Source organism: Haematobia irritans, chromosome 1 (genome assembly GCF_050003625.1).
Source record: "Haematobia irritans isolate KBUSLIRL chromosome 1, ASM5000362v1, whole genome shotgun sequence".
Lineage (NCBI taxonomy): Eukaryota > Metazoa > Arthropoda > Insecta > Diptera > Muscidae > Haematobia > Haematobia irritans.
The window spans coordinates 134,995,030-135,015,880 of NC_134397.1; the positions used below are offsets into that span (position 1 = coordinate 134,995,030).

The following is a 20,851-nucleotide window of genomic DNA, read 5'->3' on the forward strand; positions in this document are numbered from 1 at the left end:
TTAAAACTTTTGTCCAACTTCTATTAATATGTGTAATTCATATATTGGGAATTCATATAAACGAAATTAATTTAAATCAAATGTTAATTTTGGTTATTTTTCGCTGTATCGGGAAGAAAATAATTTCGTCTCATAGACAAAACTAGATCATCAATGTGACGAACTATGAAAAGAAAAAAATTGAATTTGATGATTGATTTCGTCACGTGGACTACCGAAATACTCCCATGGACGAAACTTTTCATCGCATAGACGAAAAAGCATTGATGAAACTCAATCGTCAAGGTGACGAACGCTTTTTCTTTCGGTGTAAGGATTAGGATTAGGTTGATGCTTTTGTACTTTTTGTGGTACTTTTTGAGTACAACTAGTACCGTTGCATCCTTAGGACACATTTGGTATCTTTTTCAACTTTCTTTCAGTTCAAAAAATGTTCTTATGCCCTGTTCCTGTATATCGAAAGAAAACATATTCGAAAGAAAAGCAGTCACTCGAATTCGAATGAATTTGGGGTTTTCTCTTTTTGATAGTTCGATGAGAATACATTCATTTTCAAAAATGAGTATTTTCAAATTCTTGGTCTAACATTTCATTCAAATGTTAATAAAGTTTTTACTTTATTAGTGACACATATTATATAAGTTCGTTTAGAATACGAAAAAAGCTTTCGTTGGATATACAGGAACAGCGTATTAAATATGCGCGTTTACTTATTGTCTTTTGAGACTTTTTGAAAATTGTTTTATTATTTGTACATCGTTTATAATCATCAATATAATTGGTATTGCTAATATGCTTGATATCAGGACGAATGGAAACCAGCAAATATTCACTGAAAAAATATTTAAGCAATATTAAAAATTACTCAACCTAAATTTTAAGATGCGCAATTTAAAAATTACTAAGGACAAATTTCTTTAAAACAAGTATATACAGCAGTAAGTTCGGCCGGGCCGAATCTTAAATGCCCACCACCATGAACCAAATATTAGGTTTTCCTTTGAAATTTCAGGATGGCTTGAGGACTTGAGGACACTTCCCGAAGATAAATTTAAAGATTTCACCTATGAGGACTTTATCAGATTCTGGATTTATAAGAACCATTTTTGTTTGTTTTAGAGGAATCATTAACAACTCTTGTAAGTGTGCAAGAAAATTAAAAAATAACGTTTTGATTTAAAATCTTAAATCTGTAGATTTTCACCCGAGAAGTAAAATCTGGAAATGTTACATTGAGTTTCAAGCAATTTTCTTGATCAATGCGCCTTCTATACCCTCAAGAAGTGAAATCGGTCTATATGGAGGCATTACCAAATGGACCGATAAAAACTTAATCCGATACACGTTTTTGTGAGCCTAAAATACCTGAATATTTACAATTTCAGGCAAATAGGATAAAAACTACGGTTTCTAGAAACCCAAGGAGTTAAATCGGGAGATCGTTAATCGTTAAAATATGGACCGATACTCACAATTTTTGGCACACGTATTTGTGGTCCTACAATACCTCTAGATTTCCAATTTCAGGTAAATTGAATAAAAACTGCGGTTTCTATAAGCCCAAGAAGTAAAATCGGGAGATCGATCTATATGGGGGCTATACCAAAACATGGAACGATACTCACCATTTTTGACACACCTCTTTATGGTCATAAAATACCTCTAGATTTCAAATTTCAGGCAAATTGGATAAAAACTACGATTTCTATGAGGCCAAGAACCCAAATCAGGAGGTCGGTTTATATGGTGACTATATCACAACCTGGACCGATATAGCCCATCTTCGAACTTGACCTGCCTGCAGACAAAAGATGAGTTTGTGAAAAATTTCAGCACGATTGCTTCATTTTTGAAGATTGTAGCGTGATTACAACAGGCGGACATCGTTATATCGTCTTAGAATTTCTCCCTGATCAAGAATATATATATTTTATATAGTCGGAAATCGATATTTCGATGTGTTACAAACGGAATGACAAACTTATTATATTATATATTATGGTGGGTATAATAATGAAATTTTAATTGAGATAAAGTTTATAATCTTTGCTTCAAAAAAACAAAATTATTAAATTTAGAACACAAATTTTGAAAATTTGCGTCCCTCGGTTAAAGTCGTACATATTTGAACTAAGGCCAATTTTCCTTAAAATAAAGAAACACATTTTTATTTAAAAAAATCGTCCTTAAATTAAGTAAAGCATTGAATCTTTAAATTTAAGATAAAAGCGCTTCAAATATAGGCTAAGACTTATTTTGAGGGTTTAGCATCTTTGGTTTAAAGTTTTTTTTTTTTTTTTTTGGAATTTAGAAAACATTTTGTAGGTTGATGTATCCGTTATAATTTGGATTTTTAAAGTGTCATTTGTTTGTACGTGATTTATGAATATACCGCGAAAAGAGAATGCAAATTCGATAAATGAAATTTTAATTTTATTTAATAATGTTTAAAGTAACATAGGTCTCTAAAAAAAAGAAGCCGCATCTTTGGCTCGGGATCAGTACTAAAATCCTTAAGGGAAGGACAAAATCTTTGGATGAAAGAAAAAATTGTTTTGAGTGTTCAGTTTATTCCTACTTGAAATCTTTCTCACTCAGTATAATCGTGCCCTCTTGATTATACTGAGTGAGAAAGATTTCAAGTAGGAATAACACTTCCTGGATAATTTATGAATAATAGCATTATTTCATGAAATACCCAGGCTTCTCTATGCATCTTTAATAAAGTTGAAATTTTTTGGTAATTTTCATGTGAAAATAAAGGGTGATTTTTTAAGAGCTATAGAATTATATTTTCAAAAACCAAAAAAATCAGAAATTGAGAAAAATGCATAAAATCTATAAGTGAATCGATATCAGGGTGCATATAATTAATAGTTGCATACAAAATTGCATACACATTTTGACCACGAATGCGACACAAATGGTCCATCCCCTTAGTCCAATTTTGGCATACTTCCCTACGGGAAATGGATCAACCACAGAACCGGCACAGGACTAGTCCAGAGTTTGTCCAGTCTCGGACAATCCCAATCGAATATTTAAAAAGTGTTATGAACCAAACATAATATGTTCTAACACAGATGTCGCAAACTTGTTATGCTAGTTAATGACCATTATATGCTTGCACTTAAAAATAATTTGCTAAAAATTTAAGTTCCAAACAGATAATGGTTAGACCGAATCATATGAAAACAAGTAAGTAAAGTCTAAAGTCGAGCGGGGCCGACTATATTATATCCTTCACAAACATTTGTGTTACCATCTCAACTACATCAAATTTGCTGGGAGATATAAAAGTTTGCATTTCCAGATACAATTAATTTTAATGGAGACAATTTTTTGTACTTCTATAAAAACTCTAGAATTAAAATTTAAATCGGCTAACGCCCTGCGATGAAGCACTATGTTAGTAAAAAATATGGGAAATATGAAGCGAGAGAAATTTTAATGCAATTTTACAACTGAGCATTTATGATTTATCAGACGATACATATGTATTCGCGATATAGGACAATTTTAGTAATATTTACAATTTTTGCTACTCATCAGTGGCGATTTTACAAGGATATTGGTTAGATCTCGCCAAAATATGTGGTCAAGTTTGGGTTGTGATATATTATTTGGTCAAGTTGGGCGACTTGGAGCCTTATTTAAAACTCAACCGTTCTGTGGAAATTCTGGCATTACAGTGTTTAGGATATGACTAAGATATGGGGAAATCATCACAGAATTTTATGGAAAGTGTGGGAATTTTGGCCATATTTGTATAAACCGGAAAAACGAATATATGGAGGCTTTATCTATATCTGAACCAAATTAGATCAAACTTGACACAAATATCATATTAAATATATTCTCTGTGGAAACTATCCAGTCAATTGGAGGAAAATCCCATTGAATATGGGTCTAAAATATGAAATAGTCTACCATATTTCCCCAACTCTGATGTACGTATATATGGGAGCTATATATAATCTGAACCGATTTTGACTAAATTTGACATGCATAGTTATAATAATAATTCTGCAATTCTGCAAAATTTCACGTAAATGGGAGTATAACTTTGGCACCCGTGGTCATATGAGTGTAACTCGGGCGAAAGCTATATATGGGAGCTATATCTAAATCTGAACCGATTTCAACCAAATTTGGCACACCTACCAATACTATTATACGTACTACTTGTGCAAAATTTGAAGCAAGTCAGGGCAAAACTCTGGCTTTTGAGGCCATATAAGTCCAAATATGACGAAAGATATATATGGGAGCTATATCTAAATCTGAACCGATTTCAATCAAATTTACCAAGTATTGGTAGAATGTCAATTCTACTCTTTGTGCAAAATTTCACGAAGTAAACGGTAGTAAACTTTGGCCTCTGTTGCCATATGAGTCTAAATCGGACGAAAGATATATATAATTTGCCTGAAATTGGGAATCTAGTGATATTTTAGGTCTACAAAGTGGTGTGTATTGGTCTACGTTTTGGTACAGCTTTCATATAGACCGATCTCGGGATTTGGCTTCTTGGGCTTCTAAACACCGCAATTTTTATCCGATTTGCCGGAAATTCAAAATCTAGAAACATTTTTGTTGGTTCTCAAAGAGGTTTGCTATTCAGCATACCTCTTTGGTGTGTGCATGTTTTGGTATAACCCCCGATTAGACCATATTTTGGTATAGCCCCCATATAGACCGAACTCCAGATTTGACTTTTGGTACTTTAGGTCCACAACGAGATGTGCCGAGTAAGTTATATACCGGTCCATAGCTCCCATATAAACCGATCCCCCTATTCGGTATCTTGAGCACCTACGTACCGCAATTTTCATACGATTTGATTGAAATTCGAAATCCATTTTTTTACATTAGGCAGACGACGAAAAATGGTTACAAACAGGACTACACCCGTCAGACGTGTAGTCCGAAACAGGCAATGCACGGAATGGTAAGGGCCCACTTTCATAAGATGTGATTCATATCGTCTAACCGGAGCCCTGTGATCGCTTTATCACCGGAAGCCCTGTGATCGCTTTATCACAGGGCTTTACTATGCCGAACTATTTGACCGGTTCGACATTCAATTTTATCCTGTGAACTATTATTTTGTATTGTTTGCTTCAAGTTAGAGGAAAACCTTATTGAAAATCTAGTCTGATGTATTTTATGAAAAACATGAGGACTGATGCTCGCACATTTATTTCTAGAGCGGTATAAAGACGAATTTTCTATTGAAATGTAGTTATTAGGATCAGCATGTAAACATAGTGCCTTGGCAGTAATGCTCAGGGCCGCCCCGATTTAGCTATCTGCGTCTGTATGTGAATACATATTTTTTTAATAGAAGTTTAGCTCGTAGTTTTAGTTAACTCGGTCAGAATCGAATTAAATCAGAATTAAAGTTAGGATACATATCTCATTTATCGAATTTTCATTCTCTGGATGATTTTTAGCGACCTATCTGTCTTTAAATCTAGGATCAATAAAATTAAAGTTAGGATACATATCTCATTTATCGAATTTTCATTCTCTTTTCGGGGTATATTAATAAAGCTATTCACGTAAAAAAATGCCAGTTTAAAAATCCACATTATAGCGGATATTTCAAAATAAAAAAAAAGGTTTTCTTAATTCCAAAAAAAAAAAACTCTTTAAACCAAAGATGCTATAGCTTCAAAATAAGTCTTAGCCTATAATTGAAGCGTTTTTTTTATTTAAATCTAAAGATTTAATATTTCAGTTAATTTAAGGATGAAATCAAAAATGCATTTTTTTACTTTTAAGGAAAATTAGCCTTTGCTCAAAGACATGCGGTTTTAACGGAGGGACAAAAATGTCTAAAATTTGTGTCCTAAATTTAATGAAAAAATTTTTTTCAAGCAAAAATTATAAACTTTATTTTATTTACAATTTCATTATTTTAAAGTAATTTGTCCTTAATATTTTGTAAATTGCGCATACTAAAATTAAGGTTGCGTAATCTTTAATATCACGTATATATAAAGAGTACAACAGTCGCTGTCATCAAGTGTGCCAAATTTTGAATCGGTTCAGATTTAGATATAGCTTCGATATACACACAAAAATTTGTTTTTATATCCACCACCATAGAATGGTGATGGGAGATAATAAATTTGTCATTCCATATCGAAATATCGATTTCCGACTATATAAAGTATATATATTCTTGACCAGAGAGAAATTCTAAGACGATATAAGCATGTCCGTCTGTCTGTCTGTTGTAATCACGCTACAGCCTTCAATAATGGCGCTATCGTCCTGATAGCGTCTTTTGTTTGCAGGCAGGTCAAGTTCGAAGATGGGATATATCGGTCCAAGTTTTGTTATAGTCCCCATATAAACCGAACTCCCGATTTGGGGCCTTGGGCTTATAAAAACTGTAGTCTTTATCCAATTTGCCTTAAATTGGAAATCTAGAGGTATTTGAGGAGCATCAAAAAGTGTACCGAAATAGTGCCTATGAGTGACTGTTTGGTGCGGTTTATGGGCTGGCGGCATCATCGGGCCGTATTTTTTCCAAAATGAGGCCGGTCAGGCAGTTGGTGTTCGCTATCGTGAGATGATAACGAACTTTTTATGGCCCGAATTGGAAGATATGGATGTGGACGATATGTGGTTTCAGCAGGACGGTGTCACTTGCCACACAGCTAACGAAACAATGACTCGTTTGCGCAACAAATTCAATGGCCGTGTTATCTCACGTAATGGCGATGTCAATTGGCCGCCAAGATCATGTGATTTGACACCGTTGGAATTTTTTTCTTTGGGGTTATTTGAAAGGTGTACGTCGATAAGCCAGCAACAATTCAAAAGCTAAAGGATGATATAATTCGGCACATTAACGGCATAGAACCTCCATTATGCCTCAGCGTCATCGAAAATTCGGACCATCGGATGAAGGTGTGTCACCGAGGTCGCGGCGCCCATTTGGCCGATATTTTGCTTCATACATAATGAGTAATACCAATATATCATAATAAAATAAAATTAAAATATTTTCCTAAATAGTTTGTGTTTTATTCAAAATCAACATCGGCCCTTGAAATTTTAACCACTCTTTAGTATATTTGATTCATGGTGGTGAATATTTAAGATTCTGCCCCGCCGAACTTACTGCTGTATATACTTGTTTTCTGATTCAATCACGAAATTAATTGATCCAATTAATTTTTTAATTGAAATATCTTCAAGTACAGAAATGATAGAATCAATTAAAAATTTAATTGAAAGTCATTTAAATTTTTAATTGACCCAATTAAAAAATTAATTGAAATTAATAATTTTTGTGACTAATTTTTGTTTCAATTAAACAATTTGTTGAATCAATGAAATTTTTAATTGATTCAACAATCAGTTTTTAAGACTCAGTTAAGACTTTAATTGGGAATATTTTGTGAATTTTTTTCTGTGTATATTAGATGTGTGCGCGTGACTGAAATTTCACTCACACTCACGTACATTTACGAAGCAAAATGTTTATTCACGCACGCTCACGCACGATACGTGTGGTAGCCAATCCCACTCATGCACATTCACGAAATGAAAGCCAGTACTCACGCACGCTCACGCACGAACTACTTATTAGGACTCACACACGGTTCACGACAATTCACTTTATTCACGAGACTTACGACATTTTCCAAACGGAAATCAGCAGAACAACAAAATTCAAAAATAAAATATAGTTCGAGAGCTAAATTAATTTTGAGTTAACATAAGAGTATGAATTAAGTCTTGATTTTTTTCGTGAGCGTGATTTTGCAGAAATTTTATTGACGCACATTCACGAACCGATTTTATTTCTCACGCACGCTCACGCACGACATATTTATTTTAGGCCCATTCACGAGATTTGCTTTGGATTTTGTTCACGACTCTCGTGATAAACGCGTGCCACGAGAATTTCATGTCACGCACACACCACTAGATAGTGGACTTGACATTTTAAATATGTATGAAGGCCATGGTCATAAGAGGTTTTACTTCAATTATATTCAATTGTGTCGAACTGGCTCCATATAGGTTCAGAATTTTGTCCAAAAACCCACAATTCGCCACTACATTGACGCAACTGCTAATAAGAAAAACTCTAAAAACTCATCAGCAAAAAGCAAAAGGGGACTGATAAATCATCCCAGCAAAAAAAATTGGAAGTTCTTCAAACGGCACAACTTTAAAAGCACTTCCATAAATGCCCTCCCAAAGATGTTGTTTTTTTTTTTAACTACATTTTAGGACGCGACTTGGACTCATCCCAAAGGACACGTCCTGGGACAATTTAGCAGGAGCACCCCATAGACAGGTCCTCAGGAACCAGTCTCGGACAAACTCTTAGAAAAAACAAGTATATACAGCACTAAGTTCGGCCGGGCCGAATCTTAAATACCCACCACCATGAACCAAATATTAGGGTTTCCTTTGAAATTTCAGGAGGGCTTGAGGACTTGAGGACACTTCCCGAAGATAAATTTAAAGATTTCACCTATGAGGACTATATCAGATTCTGGATTTATAAGAACCATTTTTGTTTGAGTTTTAGAGGAATCATTAACATCTCTTGTAAGTGTGCAAGAAAATTATAAAATAACGTCTTGATTTCAAATCTTAAATCTGTAAAAGTAAAATCTGGAAATTTTACACTGAGTTTCAAGCAATTTTCAAGATCAGTGCTCCTTCTACACCCTCAAGAAGTGAAGTCGGTCTATATGGAGGCATTACCAAATGGACCGATAAAAACTTAATCCGATACACGTTTTTGTGAACCTAAAATACCAGAATATTTACAATTTCAGGCAAATCAGATAAAAACTTCGGATTCTAGAAGCCTAAGAAGTACAATCGGATAATCGGTCTATATGGGGGATATACCAAAATATGGACCGATTTCGGCACACCTCTTTATGGTCCTAAAATACCTCTAGATTTCCAATTTCAGACAAATTGGATAAAAACTATGGTTTCTATAAGCTCAAGACCCTAAATCGGGAGGTCGTTTTATATGGGGACCATACCAAAACATGGACCGATACTCAAAATTTTTGGCACACGTATTTGTGGTTCTACAATACCTCTAGATTTCCAATTTCAGGTAAATTGAATAAAAACTGCGTTTCTATAAGCCCAAGAAGTAAAATCGTGAGATCGGTCTATATGGGTGCTATATCAAAATATGGACCGATGCTTACAATTTTTGGCACACGTATTTGTGGTCCTACAATACCTCCAGATTTCCAATTTCAGGTAAATTGAATGAAAACTGCGGTTTCTATAAGCCCAAGAAATAAAATCGGGAGATCGGTCTTTATGGGGGCTATACCAAATCATGGACCGATACTCTACATTTTTGGCACACCTCTTTATGGTCATAAAATACCTCTAGATTTCAAATTTCAGGCAAATTGGATAAAAACTTCGATTTCTATAAGCCCAAGACCCCAAATCGGGAGTTCGGTTTATATGGGGACTATATGAAAACCTGGACCGATATAGCCCATCTTCGAACTTGATCTGTCTGCAGACAAAAGACGATTTTCTGCAAAATTTCAGCACGATTGCTTCATTATTGAAGACTGTAGCGTGATTACAACAGACAGACAGACGGACATCGTTATATCGTCTTAGAATTTCTCCCTGATCGAGAATATATATACTTTATATAGTCGGAAATCGATATTTCGATGTGTTACAAACGGAATGACAAACTTATTATACCCCCGTCACCATTCTATGGTGGTGGGTATAAAAACTGGCACAACTTTAAAAGCACTTCCGTAAATGCCCTCCCAAATATGTCAATTTTTTTAACTTTTGTGTAAATTTTTTAAAACTCGCTTTTTCACATTTTAATAAGAAATTTTAAATTTTTTTGTTTCAAATAGATTAAAAAGAGAGTAAGAATTATTAAAATGGTACAAGTTATATAAATTTTGTCGAAAAAAATCGAATTCTATTATAGAAAAATTGCAAATTTTTGAAAATATTTGAGGTCAAACGTTTTAACAAGCGTTAGAATGCATGAAAAATCATAAAAAGTTATAAAAATTATTTATTTTGCAAAATATGACACAGTTTTATAATTCACATCCAAAACATTGAATTCGGACCACACCTTAAGAAATGATGCAAATTCAGTGCAACGTCTGTTAAAATGGTGGACATCCGTGCTATGACAAGCCCATGTTAAATTTATCGCTTCTGCGCCAATTGTGCACCAATTCCCGATCCAAAAAGAACATTTTTACTATTTTTTGTTTTTTTCTTTTGCAAAAAGCTGTGATATGGATGGATAGTTCCCAAAAAATTGTCAACACATCAGATAGTACCAAAAATAAAGGTCGACAGATTTTATGTTTTTTTACATAACTCAGCAAAAAAAAGCGTCGCCAAAAAGGTAGTGAAAATGTGCTTTTTATATCCGGAAGTGGTGCAAAATTTGCGCAGAAGCGACGAAAAAAAAATTTGGAAGTTCTTCCAAAGGCACAACCTTAAAAGCACTTCCAGAAGATGCACTCCCAATGATGTTCTTTATTTTAACTACCCAGGAAGCTCTTTTAATTAAATTTTTTATAACTTGGTTTTTTCATACTTTTAATGGGTACTTTTTTAACTTTTTTGTTTCAAAGGGTTTAAAAACAGAGTAAGAATTCATAAAATGGTATAAATCATTTAAATTTTGTCGAAAAAAATGCTAAATCCAATCTGAAAAAATTGTGAATTTTTAAAAATATTTGAGGTCTATCGTTTCCGACAAGCGTTAGAATCCATTAAAAATTATAAAAAATTCTAAAAATTATTTATTTGAGAAAATATCACAGAATTTTTTAATTTACATCCAAACATTGAATTCGGATCACACCCAAAGAAGTGATGCAAATTCAGTGCAACGGTGGTTGAAATGGAGGACATCCCTCCTATGACAAGCCCATGTTAAATTCGTCGCTTCTGCGTCAATTTTGCACCACTTCCAGATCCAAAAAGAACATTTTCATTACTTTTTTGGCGACGCTTTTTTTGCTGGGATGCGCTTCTCATAGGACGGATATCCACCATTTCAATGCCGTTGCACTGAATTTGCATCACTTCTTAAGGTGTAGTCTGAATTCAATGTTTCGGATGTAAATTAAAAAATTCAAATAATTTTTAAAATTTTTAATTCATTCTAACGCTTGACTAAAACGTTTGACCTTAAATATTTTCAACAATGTACAATTTTTCAAGAATGGATATAGAATTTTTTTTCGATAATTTGTACCATTTTATTAATTCTTACTCTCTTTTGTAACCTTGTTAAAACAAAATAATTTAAAATTTTTATTAAATATGAGTATATGGAAAAAGGGAGTTTTAAAAAATTGAATCAAAAGAACTTCCTGTGTAGTTAAAAAAAGAACATCTTTGGGAGAGCATTTTTGGAAGTGATTTTAAAGTAGTGCCTTTAGAAGAACTTCCAATTTTGTTTTGCTGGGAAGTTAAGGGTGAGTTTTAGTTTAAAAGATTTGCTAAAGCTACGAAGCTACGGTTCAGCTGCACTTAGCACAATTTTCATATTTAATTTTTTTTTTAATATTAAATTGGAAAACTTCGAAATACATTTTGCTTAATATTAAATTCAATACAAATATCGTACATACCTTTGACATCCAACGTTGTTAGATTCGGATGTATTGTCACCATATAACGCATTGGCCGAGCATTTGTTGGTAATGTCAAATTGAGCCATGGAAATGGTTCACCATTGGTGGCAATTGGATTAAAGGGTTCTGTGACATTCTCTGTGTCCGTTTGAAGACCAGCAGGTAATTTACGAGCACACGAACAATCTGCAACGGAAACGGAAACAGAAAATAAATGAAGTCATTAAAAAACAAGGAAGAAATCAAACTCAGAGACTGAAAGACTAAGCTAGGCTAGGTTAGGGAAGGAGAAGAAAGAAAGTTTTATAGAGGGAGAAGTTGTTGCACAACCCGCACTAGGAGGTAATTTCAATAGAGCTTTATATAAAGTCCCAGTTGCTGGTGTTTTTGGATTTTATCTATTTTGTTTTTTTTTACTTAATGCATTTCCTATTTTCGTTTTGTTTCGCTATTTCTATCAACTATAAAGTCCTGTAGTGATAGCTTTACTTGAAGAGTAAAGCTTTGGTGACAATAGCGAAACTGTTTTTGTTTTCTCTATTAAAATTAAAACTATATAATAAAATAATGAAGTTTACAAAAGTAGGTTAAATAGTATTTTTTTTACAAAATAATCAAAGATCCAGAAATGTGTACTAGATTTACAATTAACAGTGGGAGAAAAATTATACTTTTCGGTGTAAAAATTGAAGGATCATTTAGTTAGAGATGATTAGATCTCAAAATTGGCCCCTTTAGATCTATGCGTAAACTTAGATCTATGTCTAAATCTAGATATGATCTGAACCAATATTGAGATCTGATCAGATCCAATTCCATAGTAGCAACCCGTGTAAAAAATTGGATCTAATTAGATATGATTAGATCTCAAAATATGCTATTTGGATCTAACCAGACATGGTGAGATATAATTAGATGTAATTAGATATAACCCCATACATGACAATATCTAACATCAGATCTATCTACATATAAGGCTATATATTATTATATCTAACAAATTAGATCTGAACAAATATTGAGATCTGATCAGATCTAATTCCATAATAATAAGATATGATTAGATCATACCAAATTAGATCTCTCAAGTTTTATGCTATGGTCACACTGGGCAAATATTTGACAGAAATCAAAAAAGAATCCGTCGCCACAACCAAACCAACAGACATTTTTAGCTCATATTGGATATCTAACATCGTTGTAGGATTATTTTCTAAAAACTGTATCCAGATATTTGGAAAATGGTTCTGAAAAAATGTTTGACACTCAATTTGGTCAAATATTTGCCTAGTGTGACCAAAGCCTTACTCGTGTTGTCAAATCTAATATGTATTTCAAATTCAAATAGTTTTTTAAATTTAAGGATCTAATTTGATAAGACCTCAGCTGATGATTATATGTTTATATATTATATATCTGATTAGATCTCAATAATATGACATATCTACTGATACAGATAGAATTATATATAGCAACATTGACAATATATGTTGCTATACAGTAATCCCTCGATTTACGTCGTCTTGGTTTACGTTGTTTCGATTTACGTCGTCGAATTTTTTGTTCCATCAAACTTCGGTTTACGTCGCAATTCGATTTACGTCGTTGATTTTTTTTGCCCACTTTATCAGAAAGGCCATCCATACGTAAAATAAGTATCAACGATGATGACATCGATACATTTTTTTCTGAAATTCTTACCGAAATTACTGAATTACCTTTATTTTTGAAGTTTTTTATTATGTACACGCACATACATACATAAATGGACTTAGGAGTAAGTATGAGCAATTGTTAATTCGGTTTACGTCGTTTCGACTAACGTCGTCAAATTCCGGAACCAATCACGACGTAAATCGAGGGATTACTGTATATAATTCTATCTGTATCAGTAGATTTATTACCTATGTGCCACCGTGGTGCAATGGTTAGCATGCCCGCCTTGCATACACAAGGTCGTAGGTTCGATTCCTGCTTCGACCGAACACCAAAAAGTTTTTCAGCGGTGGATTATCCCACCTCAGTAATGCTGGTGACATTTCTGAGGGTTTCAAAACTTCTCCAAGTGGTTTCACTGCAATGTGGAACGCCGTTCGGTCTCGGCTATAAAAAGGAGGTCCCTTGTCATTGAGCTTAACATGGAATCGGGCAGCACTCAGTGATAAGAGAGAAGTTCACCAATGTGGTATCACAATGGACTGAATAGTCTAAGTGAGCCTGATGCATCGGGCTGCCACATAACCTAACCTAATCTACCTATGTGATGATATCCAGTGTCATCCCCTCATATCTGCTCAGATCTAATGTCTCATTATATCCACCACCATAACAGTTTAGCTGATAAGTCCCCGGTCTGACACATAGATGGCGTCGCTAGTATTAAATGCATATTATTTTTATTTAGTACCAACCTTCAAATGATTCGTGTCAAAATTTGACGTCTGTAGTTTGTGAGATAGAGCGTCTTTTGTGAAGCAACTTTTGTTATTGTGAAAAAAAAATGAAAACAAGGAATTTCGTGTTTTGATAAAATACAGTTTTCTAAAGGGAAAAAAATACGGTGGAAGCAAAAACTTGGCTTGATAATGAGTTTCCGGACTCTGGTCCAGGGTAATCAATAATAATTGATTGGTATGCAAAATTCAAGCGTGGTGAAATGAGCACGGAGAACGGTGAACGTAATGGACGCCAGAAAGAGGTGGTTACTGACGAAACATCAAAAAAAGCCACAAAATGATTTTGAATGACCGTAAAATGAAGTTGATCGAGATAGCAGAGGCCTTCAAGATATCAAAGGAACGTGTTGGTCATATCATTAATCAATATTTGGATATGCGGAAGCTCTGTGCAAAATGGGTGCCGCGCGAGCTCACATTTGACCAAAAACAACTACGCGTTGATGATTCTGAGCGGTGTTTGCAGCAGTTAACTCGTAATACACCCGAGTTTTTCCGTCGGTATGTGACAATGGATGAAACATGGCTCCATCACTACACTGCTGAGCCCAATCGACAGTCGGCAGAGTGGACAGCGACCGATGAACCGTCTCCTAAGCGTGGAAAGACTCTAAAGTTCGCTGGCAAAGTAATGGCCTCTGTTTTTTGGGATGCGCATGAAATAATTTTTATCGATTATCTTGAGAAGGGAAAAACCATCAACCGTGACTATTATATGGCGTTATTGGAGAGTTTGAAGGTCGAAATCGCGGCAAAACGGTCCCATATGAAGAAGAAAAAAGTGTTGTTCCTCCAAGACAACGCACCGTGCCACAAGCCATTGAGAACGATGGCAAAAATTCATGAATTGGGCTTCGAATTGCTACCCCCCCACCGTATTCTCCAGATCTGGCCCCAGCGATTTTTTTCTAGTTCTTAGACCTCAAAAGGATGCTCGCAGGGAAAAAATTTGGCTGCAATGAAGAGGTGATCGCCGAAACTGAGGCCTATTTTGAGGCAAAACCGAAGAAGTACTACCAAAATGGTATCAAAAAATTGGAAGGTCGTTATAATCGTTGCATCGCTCTTGAAGGGAACTATGTTGAATAATAAAAACGAATTTTGACAAAAAAATTTATTTTTCTTTGTTAGACCGGGGACTTATCAGCCAACCTGATATCTAACAAATTAGATCTGAACAAATATTGAGATCTGATCAGATCTAAATCCATAATAATAAGATATCATACCAAATTAGACCTGCAGGCAGGTCAAGTTCGAAGGTGGGCTATATTGGTCCAGGTTTTGATATAGTCCCTATATAAACCGACCTCCCGATTTGAAATCTTGGGCTTCTAGAAACCGTTGTTTTTATCCAATTTGAAATCTAGAGGTATTTTAGGACCATATAGCGATGTGTTAAAATTGGTGAGTATCGGTCCATGTTTTGATATAGTCCCTATATAAACCGACCTCCCGATTTGAAATCTTGGGCTTCTAGAAACCGTAGTTTTTATCCAATTTGCCTGAAATTGGAAATCTTGAGGTATTTTAGGACCATATAGAGGTGTGTCAAAATTGGTGAGTATTGGTCCATGTTTTGGTATAGCCCCCATATAGACAGATCTCCTGATTTTACTTCTTGGGCTTATAGAATCCGCAGTTTTTATCCAATTTGCCTGAAATTGGAAATCTTGAGGTATTTTAGGACCACAAATACGTGTGCCGAAAATGACGTGTATGTTTTGGTATATCCCCCATTTAGACCGATTTTACTTCTTGGGATTCTAGAAACCGTAGTTTTTATCCAATTTGAAATTTGAAATCTAGAAGAATATATACCACAAAGAGGTGTACCGAAAACGGTGAGTATCGGTCTATGTTTTAGAATAGCCACCCTAAAACCGATCTCCCGATTTAAGTCCTTGGATTTCTCGAAACCGTAGTTTCTATCCGATTTGCCTGAAATTGGAAATATACTGGTGTTTTAGACTCACAAAACGTGTATCGGATTTAGTTTTTATCGGCCCATTTGGTAAGGTCTCCATATAGACCGATTTCACTTCTTGACGGTATAGAAGGCGCACTGATCATGAATAGTGCTAGAAACTGAATGTAAAATTTTCAGATTTTACTTCTCGCAATCATTTACACGAGGGGTTAAAGATCTACAGATTTGAGATTTCAAATCAAGGCGTTATTTCATGATTTTCTTGCAAGAGATGTTAATGATTCCCGTAAAACTCAACCAAAAATGGTTCTTTTAAATCCAGAATCTGATATAAACTTCATAGGTAAAATCTATAAAGTGTACTGGTTTAACTGCTCTGCTTGGGAGAATATCTGTCATCAAACCCCCCTGAAATTTCCAAAGGAAACTATGATATTTGATTCGTGGTGGTAGGTATTTAAGATTCGGCCGAACTTACTGCTTTATATACCGGCCGAACTTACTGCTTTATATACTCATTTTTTTTTGCTGGGTTGAGATACACCTTGCATACTCAAGTGGGCGTGTCAGTGGGCGGATCGGTCCAATTTTTTTCATATTTGTTTGTTATATGTGTAAAATTTCAGGGCTCTAGGTGCCATTTGACTCATAGTGCATTGTTGAATTTGTCTCATTGAAAACACCCAGTACAACTAAAACGTTAAAAAATTTAAAAATCCTTGTTTATCGCTATAATACCAAACTACTGAATTTTTAATACTAAAAAATTGTTAGTTTAGTTATTAAAATTATAAGACATGGACTGAATTGCCTTTTATTGTTGTTTTTATGGCTTTTGTTGAATAAAATATTCTAATATTGAACTAAAACACTCCAAATTTCTTTAATTACAAATTTCAGGAAAATAATCTACTTCGGCCGATTATTTTTTTTTGTGGCGAACATCGGCTTCGGCCAAAAAAAAAACGCTTCAATCGAGTTCTAATAGACTTTTACTTTTTTTTTTGTGGGCATGAAAGCCGCACATATCATCCGATTTGTTTGAAATTTGAAATCTAGATGTATTTTAGGATTTGTATGCAGCTGTTCCATATTCTGATATCCCTACCAAATAGAGGCTAATAGTTTAATGTCATAAAGAGCCAATGCTAAATTTAATATACATTAGGTGGGTCGTGTATTACGAGTAATATAGCTCGTATATAGACCGATTTCCCGATTTGTCTTCTTGAAGGCATTAATTTTTATCCGATTTGCTTAAAATTTATAATCTGGAACTATACCAAATAAAGTTTAAATCGATAAATATTTTGATATAACGATAACTCCTTTATAAGACCAATCTACCGATTGGACTTCTTGGGTCAGAAAAAAAGAGCAATTTTTACATGACATATCCGCAAACACATTAAATATCATTGTTTTGAGGAAGGGGTCTGTTCGATTAAATTTACTTGAAATATATCCAATAGTAACCGAATTTGCAATATTTATACCCTGCGCCACACTGTGGAACAGGGTATTATAAGTTAGTGCATATGTTTGTAACACCCAGAAGGAGACGAGATAGACACATGGTGTCTTTGGCAATAATGCTCAGGGTGGGTCCCTGAGTCGATATAACCATGTCCGTCTGTCCGTCCGTCCGTCCGTCCGTCCGTCTCTCTGTGAACACATTTTTGTGATCAAAGTCTAGGTCGCAATTTAAGTCCAATCGCCTTCAAATTTGGCACATGTTTCTAATTTGGGTCAGAATAGAACCCTATTGATTTTGGAAGAAATCGGTTCAGATTTAGATATAGCTCCCATATATATCTTTCGTCCTATATGGACTTATATGGCCCAAGAATCCAGATTTTTGGCCGAATTTGGTTGAAATTTTGCACTAGTAGTATAGTAAAGTAGTAGTATAGTCAAGTGTGCAAAATTTGATTGAAATCGGTTCAGAGTTAGATATAGCTCCCATATATATCTTTCGCCCGATATGGACTAATATGGTCGTAAAAGCCAGAGTTTTGGCCCAATTTGGTTCAAATTTTGCACAGGGAGTAGATTTAGCATTGTAGCTACGCGTGCCAAATTTGGTTGAAATCGATTTAGATTTAGATATAGCTCCCATATATATCTTTCGCCCGATATGCACTTACGTGGACCCAGAAGCCAGAGTTTTATGCCGATTAGCTTGAAATTTTGCACAAGGAGTACAATTGGTAGTATAGTCATGTGTGCCAAATTTGACTGAAATCGGTTCAGATTTAGATATAGCTTCCATATATATTTTTCGCCCGATATGGACTTATATGGCCCCAGAAGCCAGAGTTTTGGCCCAATTTGGTTAAAATTTTGCACTAGGAGTACAATTAGTAATATAGTCATGTGTGCCAAATTTGATTGAAATCGGTTCAGATTTAGATATAGCTCCCATATATATGTTTTTCTGATTTCGACAAAAATGGTCAAAATATCAACATTTTCCTTGTTAAATCGCCACTGCTTAGTCGAAAAGTTGTAAAAATGACTCTAATTTTCTTCTCTGACTCTAAAATACTTCTAATACATGTATATCGAGCGATAAATCATAAATAAAATTTTGCGAAGTTTTCTTAAAATTGCTTCAGATTTAAATGTTTCCCATATTTTTTTTTTACTAAAATTGTGTTCCACCCTAGTGCATTAGCCCTAGTGCATTAGATTTTGTAAAAGTCTATCAAATTCTGTCAAAATCGAGTGATATTTAAATGTATATATTTGGGACAAGCCTTTATATATAGCACATACCACATTTGATGTGATATGGTATCGAAAATTTAGATCTACAAAGTGGTGCAGGGTATAATATAGTCGGCCCCGCCCGACTTTAGACTTTCCTTACTTGTTTTTATCTGCAATTAAAACTTGTGATTTTATATATGTGTAATATATATATATATAACAATCCATTTCTAGGAGATGTTTTAAAAGAAAAATATTGTATGAGTTCCATGGTGCTGGGTATTTAAGATTCGTACCATTTATACTTCTTTTTGAGATCCAATTGTCTCACTTCTGATCCTTCAATTTTTACTCGTGAAATTATTATATTATTATATATATTTTTTTTAATATTCGTATTTCGTTCAATATCTCCCACTGTTACTAACATTAGAAAATAATATTGTGTACAAAGAAAGGAATAAAACAAAATGCCACAATGTTTTTTGTTTTTATCACACAAAGTTAGAGAAACAATTTAAAATAAAAACAAGAACAACAAAATAATTGCATATTGCTTCTATTGAGAACAAACGACACTGCAAGGATGTTTAGATGAGTTGACATGAGCGATATTTGTATTTTTTTTTACTCGATATCTATTTTCCTGCTGTGATGTGTCCCATATAGTTGGCGATGAATAGATGTAGAAAAGTTGCAATCGAAGAGATAGATAAGAAATTTGAATTCAATTTCCTTAAAAAACAGAATTCAATCTTGCACTACACAGAAAAAAGTTCTACGAAAATGTTTCCAATTAAAGTCTTAATTGAGTTTTAAAAAATATTCAAATAAAAATTTAATTGATTCATTAAATTTTTTAATTGAAACAAAAAACAATCACAAAAATTAATTGTTTAATTTTTTATTTGGATCAATTAATTTTTTAATTGATACTATCATTTCTGTGATTGAAGATATTTCAATAAAGAAATTTATTGGATCAATTAATTTCGTGAATGAGACAGAAAAAAAAATTTCTGTGTATTAGCCAAAGATAGTCTAACAGGTCAATTGAAAAATTTCCCGCGTGATACATAGATTGCATTACCAAAATTAACTCATATTAATGATACGCGTATAAATGTGACAGCTTTGCGATGATTAATTTACGAATGAGAACACGAAAATCGACCCCAAAAGGTAAATTGGGGTTTATTTTCATTGGAAATATTAAAGTTTATTTTCATAAAAAAACATAAAATTTTGGTGTTTTTGTTGTTTTCCACATAAATTTTTGGGTCCTCTATTTAGGTTTTGAGGGTAATTTTCATGGGACTCATATAAACACAACTGAAAATATGTACTTTATTGCAATAAGATGATTTTGAATGAATAAAAATTAAAAATTGAAAAAAATCATAGGGCTCATATTCATAGCGCCTTGTTCTTCGTTTTCAAATGGGGCCTATTTTCTCTTTTTGGGATTTGACAATGGCGGCAAATATACACACTTTTGTTGTTCTATAAAAATCAAAAGATAAAATGAAGCCAATTTTTTGAGCCGATGTTCTATAACAGTTTGTTGGGCATAATTCATTTTACATGCTCGAAAGCATTTTTAAACCGTAAGCTATTATATCCAAGTCGACTAAAGCTAATTTTTAGAAATGAATCGAAATAATAAAATTTCCTACGAAACCTAACATACAACCAACTTTGGAATATATTAACTTCAAGATTATTATACCCTCCCCATAGAGGGTATATTAACTTTGTCATTGTAACTTATCCAAATATTGGTGATGTCGTCTGTCTGCTGATATCAAAGACCATAGAAAAAGAAGACATGAATTGGGCTTTGATAGTGTTAGTGCTAAGAACCAGAGATTAGCCCCATACTTGTAGGAAAAGCGCTTCGAACTTACTGGTTTGACAACAGACAATTTTTATTTTGCTATTTTCTCAATAGTTCCTGCCAATTTCTGTGTCTTTTGCACTAAATTATTAATTAAATGTTTTATGAAGTGTTTTTGTTCTTTTAAAAGTTAAAAAAATTGCTAAAATAAGAGAATTAGGTTTTGTTACGAATGCAAAATGAAAAGAGAAACCGAAAG

The 20,851-nt window shown here is 33.9% G+C and overlaps 1 protein-coding gene across 1 annotated transcript in view; it reads right to left on the bottom strand.

The window, feature by feature from the left end:
• The window catches only part of LOC142242422 (endoplasmic reticulum aminopeptidase 2), a 108,602-nt gene that overhangs the window by 49,548 nt on the left and 38,203 nt on the right, over window positions 1–20,851 (bottom strand). Inside the window, exon 3 of the mRNA XM_075314001.1 lies at window positions 11,655–11,843. Coding sequence (XP_075170116.1) covers window positions 11,655–11,843 — 189 coding nt within the window. The remainder of the gene's footprint in view (window positions 1–11,654; window positions 11,844–20,851) is intronic.